The 15,421-nt window shown below is 37.4% G+C and overlaps 1 protein-coding gene across 3 annotated transcripts in view; it reads right to left on the bottom strand.

Annotated features, from left to right (window-relative positions):
- The window catches only part of wu:fj29h11 (uncharacterized), a 76,271-nt gene that overhangs the window by 58,245 nt on the left and 2,605 nt on the right, over positions 1-15,421 (bottom strand). Inside the window, exons 3-10 of one of the 3 annotated variants that reach the window (XM_066664333.1) lie at positions 13,237-13,677; positions 11,424-11,966; positions 10,206-10,352; positions 9,481-9,944; positions 7,991-8,119; positions 6,172-6,369; positions 5,168-5,308; positions 4,568-4,828 (exon numbers count right to left, since the gene is read on the bottom strand). In XM_066664333.1, the coding sequence (XP_066520430.1) occupies positions 4,568-4,828; positions 5,168-5,308; positions 6,172-6,369; positions 7,991-8,119; positions 9,481-9,944; positions 10,206-10,352; positions 11,424-11,966; positions 13,237-13,669 (2,316 nt within the window). In that variant the 5' untranslated portion in view covers positions 13,670-13,677. Of the gene's footprint in view, positions 1-4,567; positions 4,829-5,167; positions 5,309-6,171; positions 6,370-6,795; positions 7,072-7,990; positions 8,120-9,480; positions 9,945-10,205; positions 10,353-11,423; positions 11,967-13,236; positions 13,678-15,421 lie in introns of those variants that run through there. The other 2 variants (XM_066664336.1, XM_066664334.1) reach the window with 2 other exon arrangements.

Here is a 15,421-nt window from a genome sequence, read left to right as displayed (position 1 = left end):
TCACCTCCAGAGAATGTTCCGTGACACCTGTAATCTTTGTTAGGAATGTAAAATACACAATTAATAGTACATTAATCCACGTGTTGTGGGCATGTATCCAGGCTTTCTGGAAGTGGGTTCATTCTGTAATACAGGAGGTCACTGGCAAACAGTTTTTACTGACTTCTTCTTTTTGTCTCCTTAATCATACTCCAGAAAATTTTTTTGACACGAACACTAAATCTCTGTTGATAACGTTCGTTTCTGCCAAAAAAATATATATTTTGTTGTGGTGGTCAACTCCCCAGGTCCTTACGGTCAATATTTCTGCCCTTATCCCTCTTGAGAAGTTGACTTAAGACCTTAACCACAAATCTGACAAGTTTTGGAGGATCAGGGAACCATTGCATTCCTTCTTATGTCCCATCTGTCCCTCGAAAAGGGCTAAATTTCCTTTTATTTTTTATTTTATATTTGATATACATTTACCTGTCTCTTGTTGCCTTGCTCTTTATTATATTAATTATATGTGGATGCACGTGTATATTAGGGAATATATGTATAGATACATATTGCAGTGCTCATTGTTAGTTTCGGGTGGGGCCATTTATTCTATTTTCTTTTTGTTTGTTGATTTGTTTAATGTTTGTACATGATAAAAATTTAAAAAACAAAAACAAACAAACAAATAAATAAAAAACTATAATAACAATAATAAAAAAACAACACAAAAAAAACACATTAAAACCTATTGGAACACACAATTATTGTTTGGGAAAATAAACAACAAATACTATTTGACCAGAGATTCTGAGATGACTGGCAATGATATATGTATCAAAACAGCTCTGCACAGACGCATTTACTCTAGTTCCAGAATAACACAACAGGCCTGACCCTCATAACGATAAGAAACATTACACCTGTTTAACACACAGCACAACAGTTAGCACTTAACACAGCCAGCCAAGCCAAAACATCATGGAAAGGGCATGTTCCTTTGCTCCACTGGATAAACTGAAAACTTTGCCAGACACTTTATTAAGCCCTACACTTAAGTGGGAGACAATATCTTCAAAGGTTTAAAGAGGAAAAGCCTAAAAGCTGAGGCTGTAAGCAGCGCTATAGATAATGACCAGTCTATGAATTCTGGTCCGGATTAATAGATTACAAGTGACATCATATTAATGAGGCAAGGACGTTGTGCTCCTTCTCAGGTGCTCGCCTGCCACCCACTTACATTTTTAAAATCCACACCAGAAGCTGAAAAAATTTATACCCTGGCTTTCATTGAAAAATAAAGCATTAAATAAAGATGCATGCATGTTGTGACATTATTCTTTAATTTATTTTTTAGGGATAATGCAGAAAAATCCCTGACAACAGACACCCACCTATCTTGTAGACTAAAGTGAATTAAGCCTGGGGAAAACTCATTACGCATGAGAGAAAAGAAGGTCAGAATGGGATAATGAGGAAATGTAGAAGCCCTTAGAAACATGATAGGAGTCAATAGAAGCATTCACTTAAGCCTGGGTACTGGAAACTCCAGTATGAAATATGAGTCCAATCTGTCCTGCTGATGAAATATCACTCTGGAAGTCAGACTACATTACTACAGTGAGGTTGGTGATTAAAGTAATAGCCTATAAGCCATAAGAATTAAAGGGACTTATACTATATGCTCTATAATATCCAGTGCAATAACAAATGCCGTGATGTGTACTAGCTTCTTTGACCCGAATGAAATCAAACTTGGCCTAAAACGGAGTAAGAAAATATTTAAAATCACTTATTTTCACAATACATAATCTTATGCAGTGTTCTCCCTGTGACCGCCTGGGTTTCCTCCAGGTGCTCCGGTTTCCTCCCACAGTCCAAAAACACACATTGGTAGGTGGATTGGCGACTCAAATTCTCAATAGGTGTGAGCGTGTGAGTGAAGGTGTGAGTGTGCGTCACCCTGCAAAGGAAAGGTGCTCGCTTCAGGATGTGAATCCAGGTAGGCTCCGTACTTACAATGTGATTTTTAAATACATTTGAATCAGTGGAGGATGCTGGTCTTTCAAGGAGGGGAAGTTCAATTTCGGCCTACATCATAAAATGTGTCGGTTTATTTATACATAAATTCTACCTTCCGTTCCATTTCAAGAAAATGATCTGTGACCCTGTCGTACCAACAAGGCGTCTTTTCCAGGGACTTGGCTAGTGTCCTCTCAATGGCCAGCAGAGCTAGGCTGCTTAAACGGCCTTGGCCCATGTGAAGTGTGTCCGCCTGTGAGTGCTTTGTGACGGTGGAGGGGCTCAGCAGCACCCGCTAGAAACTGCGATAGAAGTCAGAAAGAGTGATAGAAGTCAGTCTCCAAACACAAGCAGCTACAAAAAACCTCCCAGAAATAGAAGCTCGATTTGTCGCTAGTCGTTTTAAACAAAGAAAATGCCGCTAAGAGGATTAAGAAAGTCTGGTTCAACGCAGAACAGGATAAAAATGTAATGCTCCCTTGGATCTTTACACAAAAGAATCGCTGATTCGCTCATTTCGCTGTCAATCAAAAAGGTATTCAGCCTCAGACAGATCATCCAATCATCATGCAGAAGCTGAGCGTCCGGGCCAGCCGAGGCCTGCCCACTGCCCCATAGACCCCCAGAGACGCTGAGCGTCCGATGGGCGGGACAAAGCCCAGCATTTATCCAATGACTCGTCTCGTTTCTCTGCACTTCGCTGCTTCTCCATTGAACTCTGTGGACGCTCAGCGTCCTCACTGTTTAAATCACTGTGAATCTGCGCGAATGATTGAGAGGAAAGCCGCGTCTTTACCAGTGATAAGAAGCTGATTCTGAACAAAAGTTAATCGCGTTGTAGTGCATATTTATTCAATGACATGTACACACAACAGTATATATTTAATCACTTATTTTTTGACATTGTAGGGGAAGCTGAGCTTCCCTTGCAGTCTTAGAGCAATCGCCACTGATTTGAATTATTTCACTATAAATTATTTACAGCATGTCAGTGACAGACATTCATATTACAGGGTGCTGCCGTCAGTTTATTGCAGTCAGTATTTAAGTAGGTTTAAAAATATTAATAATTACAAAGACAATTTTTTATGTTTGACTGTGATGTCATGTTTCTTGTTCGCTCTTAAATACTTAGATAATTATATATATATATATATATATATATATATATATATATATATATATATATATATATATATATATATATAAATGAATGTCTTCTCAGTAAGCATGGTGCTTGTACAAAGTTATATATAATCACAGTAAATACAAAAAAGTAATAATAATAAAAAACAATAAGAAATATCCATCCATCCATCCATCCATTATCTGTAACCGCTTATCCAATTTAGGGTCGCGGGGGGGTCCGGCGCAAGGCGGGAATACACCCTGGAGGGGGCGCCAGTCCTTCACAGGGCAACACAGACACACACACATTCACTCACACACTCACACCTACGGACACTTTCGAGTCGCCAATCCACCTGCAACGTGTGTTTTTGGACTGTGGGAGGAAACCGGAGCACCCGGAGGAAACCCACGCGGACACGGGGAGCAATAAGAAATATAAGATTTTATTTTCTATAAAGTAGTAGGTGTGAGTGTGTTTGAAGAACAATGTTTTGTTCAGATTCTCTCTGATTGCATTAATTTGTTAAATCATCAGCACACATTATTTAAAATCATAATTTATTAACTGCTAAAACTAGGTATTGGATGATAACTTCAAAAACTATGGATGGTCACAAGGAGAGATTTGGAAAAGGTTAAACCATCACATTCACACAGAGAATTTCACACTTACTGGAATAATATTATTTGGTTTTTTTCTAATGTTGGCTGTTATTTGTTTGCTTGCTTTTTAGCAAATAAGCACTTACTGCTCAGATAAATAGCTTTTTAAATCTCATAACCTCTGGTGTCTAAAACTTTTGCTAAAACTTTATTTTGTAAAGTAAACCTGATTTATTGCCTAGCCGTGTATGTTATATAAGCTTGTGCTTTGGAAGCATGAAAAACGGACAACAGAAGGATCCGAGGGAATTTGACATGGGCCACCTTGTAATGGTCATCAGGTTTTGATCAGAGCATCTAAAAAACAGCAGGTCTTATGGGGCATTCCCAATATGGTAAACCGGCAACTGGGTCATTGGTGGATGTTCCTATTCTGTATGAGTCTTTCCGTGGACCAATTTTATTAGGTACTAAACATAGCATAGTCTGAAATCCTGATCATGTAGACTATGAAAAAAATATGATATGAATATTACACTCTTTCAAATCACAATTTCAATATAAAAAAATGCCCAATCTTCTATCCCTAAATGCAAATCTTAAAGCCTCATTAAAAGCATGTGTTCAGGTAACCATAATACTTACAATAAAATAATTTACTATAACAACTGAAAAATATTATCACATTGCCTACCTCCTTCTAGTCTCTAAATCTGAAAGCACCCCTTAGTCCCCAGTATCTTACTACAGAGCCTGTTCTGAAATGTTCTCAAAAAGTAATAATACAAAATACAGCATTTTTCATTCTCTAACTCAATAAAAAGATATTCACCTTGGTCATCCTTTCACTAAAAATGCCCATAGAGTTGGTGAAGACCTCCATGATGGCCTCAGCAGCGGTCATATTGGCATACTTCTTCCTGAGCTCCAGGCTACCAGTGGAGGAGTAAAGTGGTGCTCCCTGGGCTGGCTCCAGCAGGCTCTTTTTGATTTTATACATTCTGGCCTGCACCTCCTCTTCAATCTCCTTCTGAATGCCCTGTCTTGCTCTGTCCATGCAAGCATTTTCACAGCTATATGCTCTGGACAACGTCTTTAAAGAATAAGAGGAGACAAAATAATGATAGATACAAGCAGACAACTTAGTTTCTGAAAATAATACAAAAACAACACATCAAATATTTAAACTGAGAAATTACATTGTTTTTTTAAACATTTTTGTATTTTTGCCCATGTTTCATTATCCTTGTTTCACAGCTGCATTAGTGTTTTAATGTTTTGAATTAAAAGTAGGATTTACATGATTGGTGCATTCTGTTTTTATTTACATTTTATCTAGTATAGCAACCTTTTCAGGAAATGGGTTTAAAGTTTTTTTTTTTTTTTTGTTTTTTTTTTACAGCTAGGCCTTGTATATAATTCAATGTCTTACCGAAATAGGCAGCCCAACACTCTGGATCCTAATGCCCAGATCATAAGGTGATTCACAGTTGTACTGGTCTGCAATGTACTTCATGAACTCAGCAAGGTCTACTTTACATCTGCCCTGAGTTTTTCTGAAGTTACGAAGACTCTACAGAGAGAAGTAATAAATTCAATGTAGAACAGAAATAAGCAATAAAAAGTGATACACTGAAGTAATATTGTTCAAATGTGTACACTGCCAAATGAATAAAAAAAAAAATCACATCAATACTATTTCTCTTTCAGCTTAGTTGTTTCTGATATGTATAAACATACAGTAAATCACAAGTTCAAAGCACTGTTTGTTCCAGTGTACAGCAGACATCTCAATCTGCCTGGCAATTACTAGCATTATAAATACATACACAGTTAGTAAACCTACATTTAACAGAAGAATTAGATGGGACATTTTTTCTTCCTGTTGAATGTAGGTGAAGTAACTGACAGTGAAGTAAGAATAATTTTCAAAATTCCACTCATTCCTTTAAATCTGACATTCAGTTTGTAATGAATGAATGTCTAAGTTGGAATAAAAGCTAAGTTGTTTACAGCTTAATTACAGCCATGCCACTCAGTATTCATGCTACTTCAGAGATTCATTTGACTGCAATGCCCTATTTTTGCATTTAAAAACATAAGCATCAGCACAGGCAGATGTTATGAAGCTTACGTAACCAGCCACTAGTAAGTAAAACAAATGTAGACACAGTCAAACAAGCAAAAAAAAAAATGCTGGGTGGATTTATGTAAAATATTTAAATATGTAAATTATTATTAAGACTATATATATATATATATATATATATATATATATATATATATATATATATATATATATGATGGTCTTGTAAACCATAGGTCATACAAACAGGAACAAAACAGAATGCAATGTAAATAACTTTGAGTGAGTAGCTTGATTCTTGCACCACATCTAACTTGCGCTATATACCAGTGCCAAAAAATAAGCCTCACCCTAAGAATATCCACAGTTTCAATCTGCTGTATGTCATCATCTTTGATATTGCTGTCAATTTTAAACAGCCGGTGGATGAGTGGGAACTTGCAGAGAGGACCAAGGTGGAGCTCCTCAAAGCGCTTCTTGTTTTTGAGGCTGGCAATATGTTGACCCATCTCATACAGAGTGCACATGGAGGAGATTGCCTCTACAGACTGATATAACAGAGAAAACAAAAACATAGTACTGCAAATACAAGTTAAACTCTTACGCTCTTAAATACAGAATATACACAGGAGGACAGAGAAGCCTAAATCCATAGTCAGGCACAAACACTGTTGCTCGGGTAAATAACTGACTCAGTTAAAATAAAAGTACCGATTTACCAAATCAATCCAACTACAAAATCTACAATTTTTTTATATACAACAACGGAACTAGAATTAAAGGTACTAAGAAGAAAGTAATTGAATTAAAGTTCTCCCCTATGGATAGCATGTCTTTCAGTGTTGCTGCTCCCACACTCTGAAAGTCTCTACCCTCATTTACTCGCTCTTCTAACTCTTTATCCATCTTCAAAACTCAGCTTAAAACCTACCTATTTTCTGAATATTTATTCTAAAATATATGTACTTTTTTACCCTTTCTTTTTTCCCCCTTTACATTCTGAGTGACAGCTGAACTTTCTGAATCATTTGAGTCCAAAAGATAATGCTCAGCCTCTAAAGTGTGAATCTGAAACCAAGCACAAAGCAGTACACCATGAAAACAGAATGAAATTAAACATAAAAATGTATCAGTAAATAAACATGAAACTCAGAATGTGAGCAAATGTTCCTAGCTTCAAGCCATCTCTAAGTATAATACATTTTTAACATTCTAACCTTAAGACCAGTAGCTGCTGTTTGTCAGCCTTTGATTTCTTTACACTCGTACAGTTCGGTGGTATGTATTTTTACTTTATTTGACAGCAAACTAGGTAAACAGTCAAAAATCAACCCTAGTCAGAAAGAAGGAGTCAAGTTGTAATCAAAGTCGAACTGAGAAAACAAAAAGATGTGGTTAATGAAGTATCTGCAAAGCGAGATCAAGGAGAAATGTGTTTTTACAATTGCACATCAAGTTGCACTAGAGGTGTAACATATTCTATCAATGATCAGAACGAACTCCTACCCCACCACGCACCAATCCTACCCCATGTCTGTTCATACCACTTTTAAACCAAACAAGAAAAAAAAGAAACAGAAAGAGTTTGGCTGTATTACACTAAATTTCCTGCTTTACACCCTTGTACAATTAAAAACAATATACACACAAACATCAAAAGATATATTTGTAAATAGCATGAGTATAAATTACAAGATCAAATTAAAAGAGCCATTTTGTCACCACCTCAAAGAAAACAATATTCAAAAAAAGAATTATTCATTTTTTAACATTCTCTCATTCTAAAGCTGAACTGACAGAAGACGTATTATCAAATTAATTTGTTGTTTTTGATTGAACCGGTTTATTCTCCATGGAGCAGGTCCTCCCTCAGGGGGTGGCCATTTCTAAACTAGGTTTTGTATAGCATATCTGATCCAGGCCCCTAGGTCTCAGTATAATAGGCCTAATGGCTGTTTCAGACATGAAGGAGAACTAGTAGAGAAAATAACTGATTGCTTCTTTATCTTATTACCGTACTTTATCATTTTATTTTTGTGTTGATACATTGATACATAGTAAGTAGTTACTCAAGATTTGCACTTTTTCCAGAAATTCTGTCTTTAAAAATCCACTGTTCTAGATCTCGTACATGGTAGGGCAGTGGGCCTACTGTGAACTTATCCTCACCTCAATGAAAAGGTTGATCTCTCTAATGGTGCGTTTCAGTTCTTTAATAGCTGGCAGCTGCCAATGAGGGTCAATCCTCACCTTGTGCAATGAGGACACTTGCAGAAGTGAGCACACTTTACTTATCACCTGTTAAAACAAAACAAGTCAACTCAGTGGTGACAGTCAAATATGACATATAAACATTTCTATAATTCTGGCCACAAGTTCTTACATTTTTTGGAAATGATGTACTAGTTTTAACATCTGTCTATATCTAAAATTAACCCATAAGAGCAGAGACTCAGTTCACCATAAAGTCAATTTAAGAGAAATATAAAACAGACCAAAGAAGCAACATGGAACACATTTTTTTAACATTTTTTTCCATATTCTGTAATTATTTGGGGGTTAAAAAGCCAGTGTAACAAGCATCACAGCAAACATTTTGTAACTTATATTTCAACATTTTGTTCCTGAAATGGAATCATTGTGTCTTATTTAACACAGGACCAGTGTCTAACGCATTTGAATTGTAAAAAATGTTGGAACACACCCTTTAGAATCAAAAATATACTTTTCAGGGTTTCCTGCAGAAAATCCGTTAGTTAAGGTGGTACTGTTGTTGGGGGTGGTGGTGGGGGGGCGGGGTCAGTCAACAACCTTTTAACATTGCTTACACTTTATTTAGAAATTAACAAAGCAGTTAAAGTGCAATAACTGTTATAATAACAAATGTGCTAGTAAACAATATCATGTAACACAGTGTGCCAGAACTACAACAACGTCCACCTAAATAGAAAATCTCTAAAATAATAATAATAATAATAATTAACTAATTTATTTAACAGTGATGTCATCAGCCCCACCCCCATGGGCGCTCGCATTGGGAATCAATCCTCAAGAAACGAACTGAGTCATCGCACAGTGTATTAAAAATCCACTGATATTTCGTGAATTATGTTCTCTGTGTCGTGTTTGGACGCTTCGAGGAACTTACACAATGGTTGAGTCAACTCATTGAGTGAATTTGTTCACGAATTGAATGCAAATTCAAATCAATGATTCAAAACATTGTACACACAGCCGAGGAGAAACTCAGACACGACACACAGCTCGCCTTAAACTGGATTATACTCCAGAACGCGTTGTTTGTGACTGAAAACTGAGGAATAACGCATTAAACACAGAATGCCTGTGGAACTTTGAAATATCTCTTATTATTAAATGTTTACAATGGAGGTGGGGGAAGGGGTGGACGGCGTTGTCAAGGTGCCTGCCCTAACTGTAAAGCACTGCGGGAAACCCTGCTTTTAAAATAAGCAATGTCCTCATAAAGCACACCATCATACAGGAAGTTAGGTCACACAAACACACATTCCCAAACATTTTCTCCTCTCTGCAAGCTCAACGAGCAGACAGATATTTCTGCCACTAACAAATAGCAAACAGCATTTACAAAATCTGTGTCCCGCATATTTGCTTTGCTGCATGCTTATGAAGTGATGCACCTTCTCAACAGTGACGTGTTCCCCGTCCACTGCAATGGCTCGGATGGTATCTTCGACCAGGCTGTTGACATCATCTGGATTCATGACCTTCCTCCTGCGCCTCCCCGTACTCCCCTCCTCCTCCTCCTCCTCCTTCTCCAATGCCTCTTTTGCCCGAACATTTGCTCCATGCACCTCCCTCAGCTGGGCATGGTGAGCCTCACGAAACACCAGAGCACTGGCCTCCCGGTTCTCCTTCAGCTTCCTCTGCTCAGATCTGGACAGTCTGGTGCCCAGAGCTGGGAAGTCCTCCAGTGAGACACTGGAAGGAGCTCCTGCAGAAGCAGAAGCAGAACCAAAGGTAGTGGGCTGGAGTTGCCGCAGAGGAGAGGCAGTCTGGGGACGGACCACTTTTTCACCAGCGTTAACCACGAGTGCAGGCTTTGGGCTCACTAAGGCCACAGTGCTCGTCTTCACTGGTGTTGCTGTGAGGCCAAGAATACATGAGAAATTAAGTTGAAATTGAAAATAGAAGTAATATCTCATATGTCTATTTTTTATTAGCTTTTCATCGTTATCCAATTAAAAACACGCATCTCAATCCATTTTTGACCAATAGAAATGCTCCAAAATTACTTGAAATAAAATCTTTTTACATTGACTTCCACTGAAAAAATTCAGGATGTCTGCAAGCGTGTGAAAAACCAACTGGCCGCCATGAGGTTTTAAGCCTTTCTGATACATACCAGAATTAGAAGCAGAAGAAGTGGTAGTGGGCTGGAGCTGCCACAGAGGAGAGCCAGTCTTGGAACGGACATCTTCAGCTGTTCCGTTAACCTCGAACGCAGGCTTTGGGCTCACTGAGGCCACAGTGCTCATCTTCACTGGTGCTGCTGTAAGGCCAAGAATACATGGGGAATTAAGTCGAAAATGAAAATAGAAGTCATAGCATTAGTAAATTAGTTCAATTAACTTTTACATGTTCTTTGCCCTACATGCCTTGGATTTATTTTTTGCAATGGATCTACCAATGTAATGTCTACCACTGCTGCCAAACAATGAAAAATATATCAACAAAAATTTGTACAACTTACAAAACAAATTTGATCTTGCTTTCGTATTTGTATTTGATTTTTTTAAATAAATGATTAATCATTTAACAATCTCTGTTTAATGTGTTTAAAACCTATTATTTTATTGTGGGATATTGTGGACCCTCTTCTGTTTTATCTCAGTATGGCCATATTTGTGGAGACATGGACACTAGCACGGCAACACAAAGCCACAACTGCTGTCCTAGACGTGTATTGCAGGTATTGTTAAGCCTGAATTGTATTTCATCTCTCTATTTTTTTCTGTCCAATTTTCGTCACTGTCCAACTAAAAACATGTATCTCAATCCATTTTATTGTGGATTTTTAGTTGACTATATCAATTAAACACAGCAAGATTGTCCTTCACCCTGTGTCAAAATGTCATAATGAATGGATCAATAGAAATGCTCCAAAATTTCTTGAAATTAAATATTTTTTACATATTTTTTATTTTTACATATTTTTGACTGAAATTTTAGAATGTTTTTTTCCTTCTCAAAGATTGGCATTCTGGGAAATACATGTTTTAATTGGACAGTGACACATTTTTTATATATATAAAATATTGGAACAATGTGTTATGTGTTCTATATATAACTCTCTCTATAACTCAGCTCTATAGGTAGATTTTATATATATATGTATTTGACTCACCTTACACTTGTTATATGTGACTGACAATAAACCTGATTTTGATTTCTTTATATAAGCTTTGTAGCTCCAAAGCAGAAGCAAACTTCAAATATGTTGATTTTGGGACACTAATGGCCAATCCACTTGGGATAACTGAAGAGTAAAAAATTTGAATGTCTGCAAGAGTGTGTAAAAGCAAATGGCCACTGAGAGGTTTTAAGCCTTTCTAATACATACCAGCAGAGCTTCTAAATTCCAATGGTGTGTCAGGAGGTGTTTGGCTAGTAGATGTTTGTGATCTGTTTGTCTGGCGGTCATACAGTGACATATACAACTTCAGTGGCAGAATTTGCCCAAAGTGCAGGAAGTAGCCGTTCTGCAACTGAGTAATAGAGGTTCCCGCAGATGGGTAGATGCGGATAACCTCCTTAACATTCTGGAGCAGCTTGTCCTGGGTCAGCTCACTTTCTTTCGGTGCAGGACTAGCACCAAATGAGATTCCAGTAGCCGACATCAAAGAAGGTGGGGTTTTAATCAACGGTGCTGATGGACCAGGGGTTGCCTTGTGTATCCTGTGGAAGACCACTTCATTTTCCACAACCAAATCCTTGGATAAAGAATCAACAAAAGCTCCAATTGATGGGAAACCAAGCTCTGATAGACTCAGGTTCCGTTTGTACTGCTGACTATAAAATACAGCCAGCTTCTTCAGGGGGATGCCATGGGGGTTCATTTTAACCAGTTCCACAACTTCCTGAGAAATTATCTTCTTGTCTGCAGCTGGAAAGATATTAAATTACAAGCAAACATTTTAGGTCATGCACAGGACTGTGAAGACACTGCCAATCATTGACTTATTTTCTGGTCAAAACTGCCTTTAAATATAAATTATTTGTGTTTTTTCAGCATCAGGAAAAAGCAGAAAATATATTGAACATATTGGCAGACATTTCAATACTTTGCCTTTATTACATCTTCAATCAGGAGATGTGTTTTCAGGTTCTGAGACCTCACAGTTGAGAAGTAGGCCTATTAAACTGTGGCATATATAAAATCCTAAATTTACCTAAAGTCCATTAGCACTACTTATATATATAGATATAGCTACAGATTGGTGCGAAGCTGCTTACAGAGCACAGCCACAGCAAGTAGCCTGGGAATGAAGCACTAGTGTGTTTTTTGTGTGTTCTGATGATGGATCAGGTTCTTCAAGTCATCCCATACTTGAAATCAAGAGGTAGGGGTAAATATAAGTAATGGGATTCACCCTTAAAGTTAGAACAGCAGCAGCTGAGCAAACTGCACCCTCCGTGTTGCAGAATAACAAAGGCTGAACAAGAGGGCGTTCCTGTACATGTATACATGTAAATTCAGTTGTTTAATACTTATTATATTAGTATAATTATTATCCCCTGCAACCCTTTTCTTTTTCTGTCTCGCAATGCAGGGTTTGATAAACAAAGCAAGGACATGTGCGCATGTACCTGTGGTCTGTCTAGAACTCTTTTAAATGCCTGGAGCAGGAGTGGAGTTTGCATTCTTTGATATACGGCAGGAAACAAAACATTTGGGCCATTTAAAAGAAATCTAAAACTAACCTGACAAACCAGAATATTCAGACACACTGTGCCAGTGTGCCAGACAACAAAGTACATCTTTATACTTGTCAAGATGGCATCCTACACAATGGTAAAAAATTCCCCACACTGTCCTCCATCTTGGATTTTCGTCTGTGGTCGGCCCGTACTTACTCACACTTTCTGATGCTCTGTTAGCCTCTTCTGTGCAGGCACCATAATTTGCTTTGATTTAATTGTTTACCTGTGGTTACCTTGTCTCAGCCAAGTTGAAACCCTCATCAGTGCTAGTGTTTAATCATATCAGAATTTTACTCATGATTGTAAATTAGCGTGCAGATATTAGGAGACTAGTCTGCACTGCTGATAGTTGCGTTAGTGATCATGGAAGAGGAAAAACAGCAACCAATGAAATCTATAAAAATAGCTATCTGTCTGCCATTAAACAAATCCATCTGCATTTGGGTCATTACCTGGGAGTGTAATGTGGCTGCTGTGGTACACTACATTACCCTTCAGTACGAGCTCTTGGCTTAGGGAGTCGATAAAGGTAGCCATATTTGTGAATCCTAATGCAGACAGGCTGAAGTTTCTTTTGTATGTTTGATTGAAGGCCTCTGCTAGTTTGTTGAGTGGAATGCCTTTTGGGTTGTTTTTAACCACCTCCACCATGTCCTTAGAATCCTGGCTCTTGGGCGAATGTGTCTTGTGGAAGACGATCTTATCCTGCATCACCAGTTCATCAGATAACGAGGCAATGAAGTCAGATATCGAGTTGAAGCCTAGGTTTGCTACGATCAGGTTCCGATGGTACCTCTGACTGTAGGCCTCTGCAATCTTTGTGAGATGGATGCCATTAGGATGATCTTCCAGTAGACGTATGACATTCTTACAGGTTTTAGCCATTTCTTTATCTGCAAATATTTATAACAAGTGTCAGCGAATTCAAATCAATAAATTATCAGAAAAAGAATATATATATATATATATATATATATATATATATATACACAGTGCAAAGGTTTTAGGCACATACAACAGATGTTGGAAAGTAAAGATGACAAAAGTAATGGAATTAATTCTTTATTACTTGAAAGAAAAACACAACAATGTGCAGCAAAAATTAATAAACTAAAGAAAGCCAGTATTATATGTAACTACCATATGCTTTTTTTTCTTATTAAATATTAGTCCAAGGTATAGTTTATAAAGTTTTATAAATAAATTAGATTGTAGTTTTAACGAGTAGCTTTGAGAATCTGCCACAGATCTTTTAAGAATTTGGATTGTCACACTTCAGACACAATTCAGCAGCCTTCATTATGCTTTATTTATTGAATGTAACCTCTTTTTAATAATTTGCTTTCATTACAAACAATTATTTTTTGATGAAATTATTATAATTGGTAAAGTAATTCATAAAATACATATGGATGTAACTCATTATTCAAACAATGCACTTTCACTGATACCCAACTCAATGCAGGGAGACTTTATACCACTTATTCAACATTTTTCACTGAGCATGGTGACCTTAAGTTCATGTGCAGCTGTTTATATATTTATAAAGGGCTGTGCCATATAATATCTTTCACGATTATACTGATATTCTGACGTAATGGCGGCATAGTTATCCATAGTATAATAATAATTATATATATATATATATATATATATATATATATATATATACACACACACACTGAACTACTGGTCCTCCCAGCCAAGCAAGCTATTCTCCACAACATCAGTCCCTATCAGTGGCTCCCACCAAGGTTGTAAGAAACCTAGGTGTCATGGTTGATGACAAGCTGACCTTCGCAGATCACGTTACTGCTGTAGCTCGATCGTGCCGCTTCTCCCTATTCAACATAAGGAAGATTAGGCCATACCTAACTCAACATACAACACAGCTCCTCATTCAGACGTTAGTAATCTCCCGTCTAGACTATTGCAACGCCCTCCTGACAGGTCTTCCGGCCTGTGCTGTGAGACCCCTACAGATGATCCAGAATACTGCAGCACGCCTGGTCTTCAACCAACCAAAAAGAGCACATGTCACGCCCCTATTAGTTGAGCTGCATTGGCTACCCTTAGCTGCTCGCATCAAACTTAAATCACTAATGATGGCCTTCAGAGTATTCACTGGTTCTGCTCCCATCTACCTCAATAGACTCTTAAAACCATACGTTAGCGCCCGCCCTCTCCGTTACTCAAAGGAGCACCAACTAACACGATCAACAGGTCAGTTGAGGCTATACTCATCTTTGGTGCCACGCTGGTGGAACGAGCTTCCAAGCACTATCAGAGCAACAGGAACCCTCTCCGCATTCAAGAAATCATTGAAAACCCAACTCTTCCGAGAGTATCTTTTGCACTGAATGTCTTTCTTTAATGCACTTATTACTTCCTGGCATATTGCACTTAATGAAAGGTATTTTGTATAATTTGTGCTGTAGTTCGAATGTTAGATCTTCTTTTGTAAGTCGCTTTGGATAAAAGCGTCTGCCAAATGCATAAATGTAAATGTAAATATATATATTTTTATATACATTTATATATTATTAGTATATATAAATAATATGTAATAGTATATAATATATAATATGTATTATATAATAATATATAATATATATAATATAATATATATATAATTAT

The sequence above is a fragment of the Hoplias malabaricus genome, chromosome 3 (assembly GCF_029633855.1).
Source record: "Hoplias malabaricus isolate fHopMal1 chromosome 3, fHopMal1.hap1, whole genome shotgun sequence".
Taxonomy (NCBI): domain Eukaryota; kingdom Metazoa; phylum Chordata; class Actinopteri; order Characiformes; family Erythrinidae; genus Hoplias; species Hoplias malabaricus.
The sequence above is the reverse complement of the archived record's forward strand: the minus strand, read 5'-3'. Positions and strand labels throughout refer to the sequence as shown.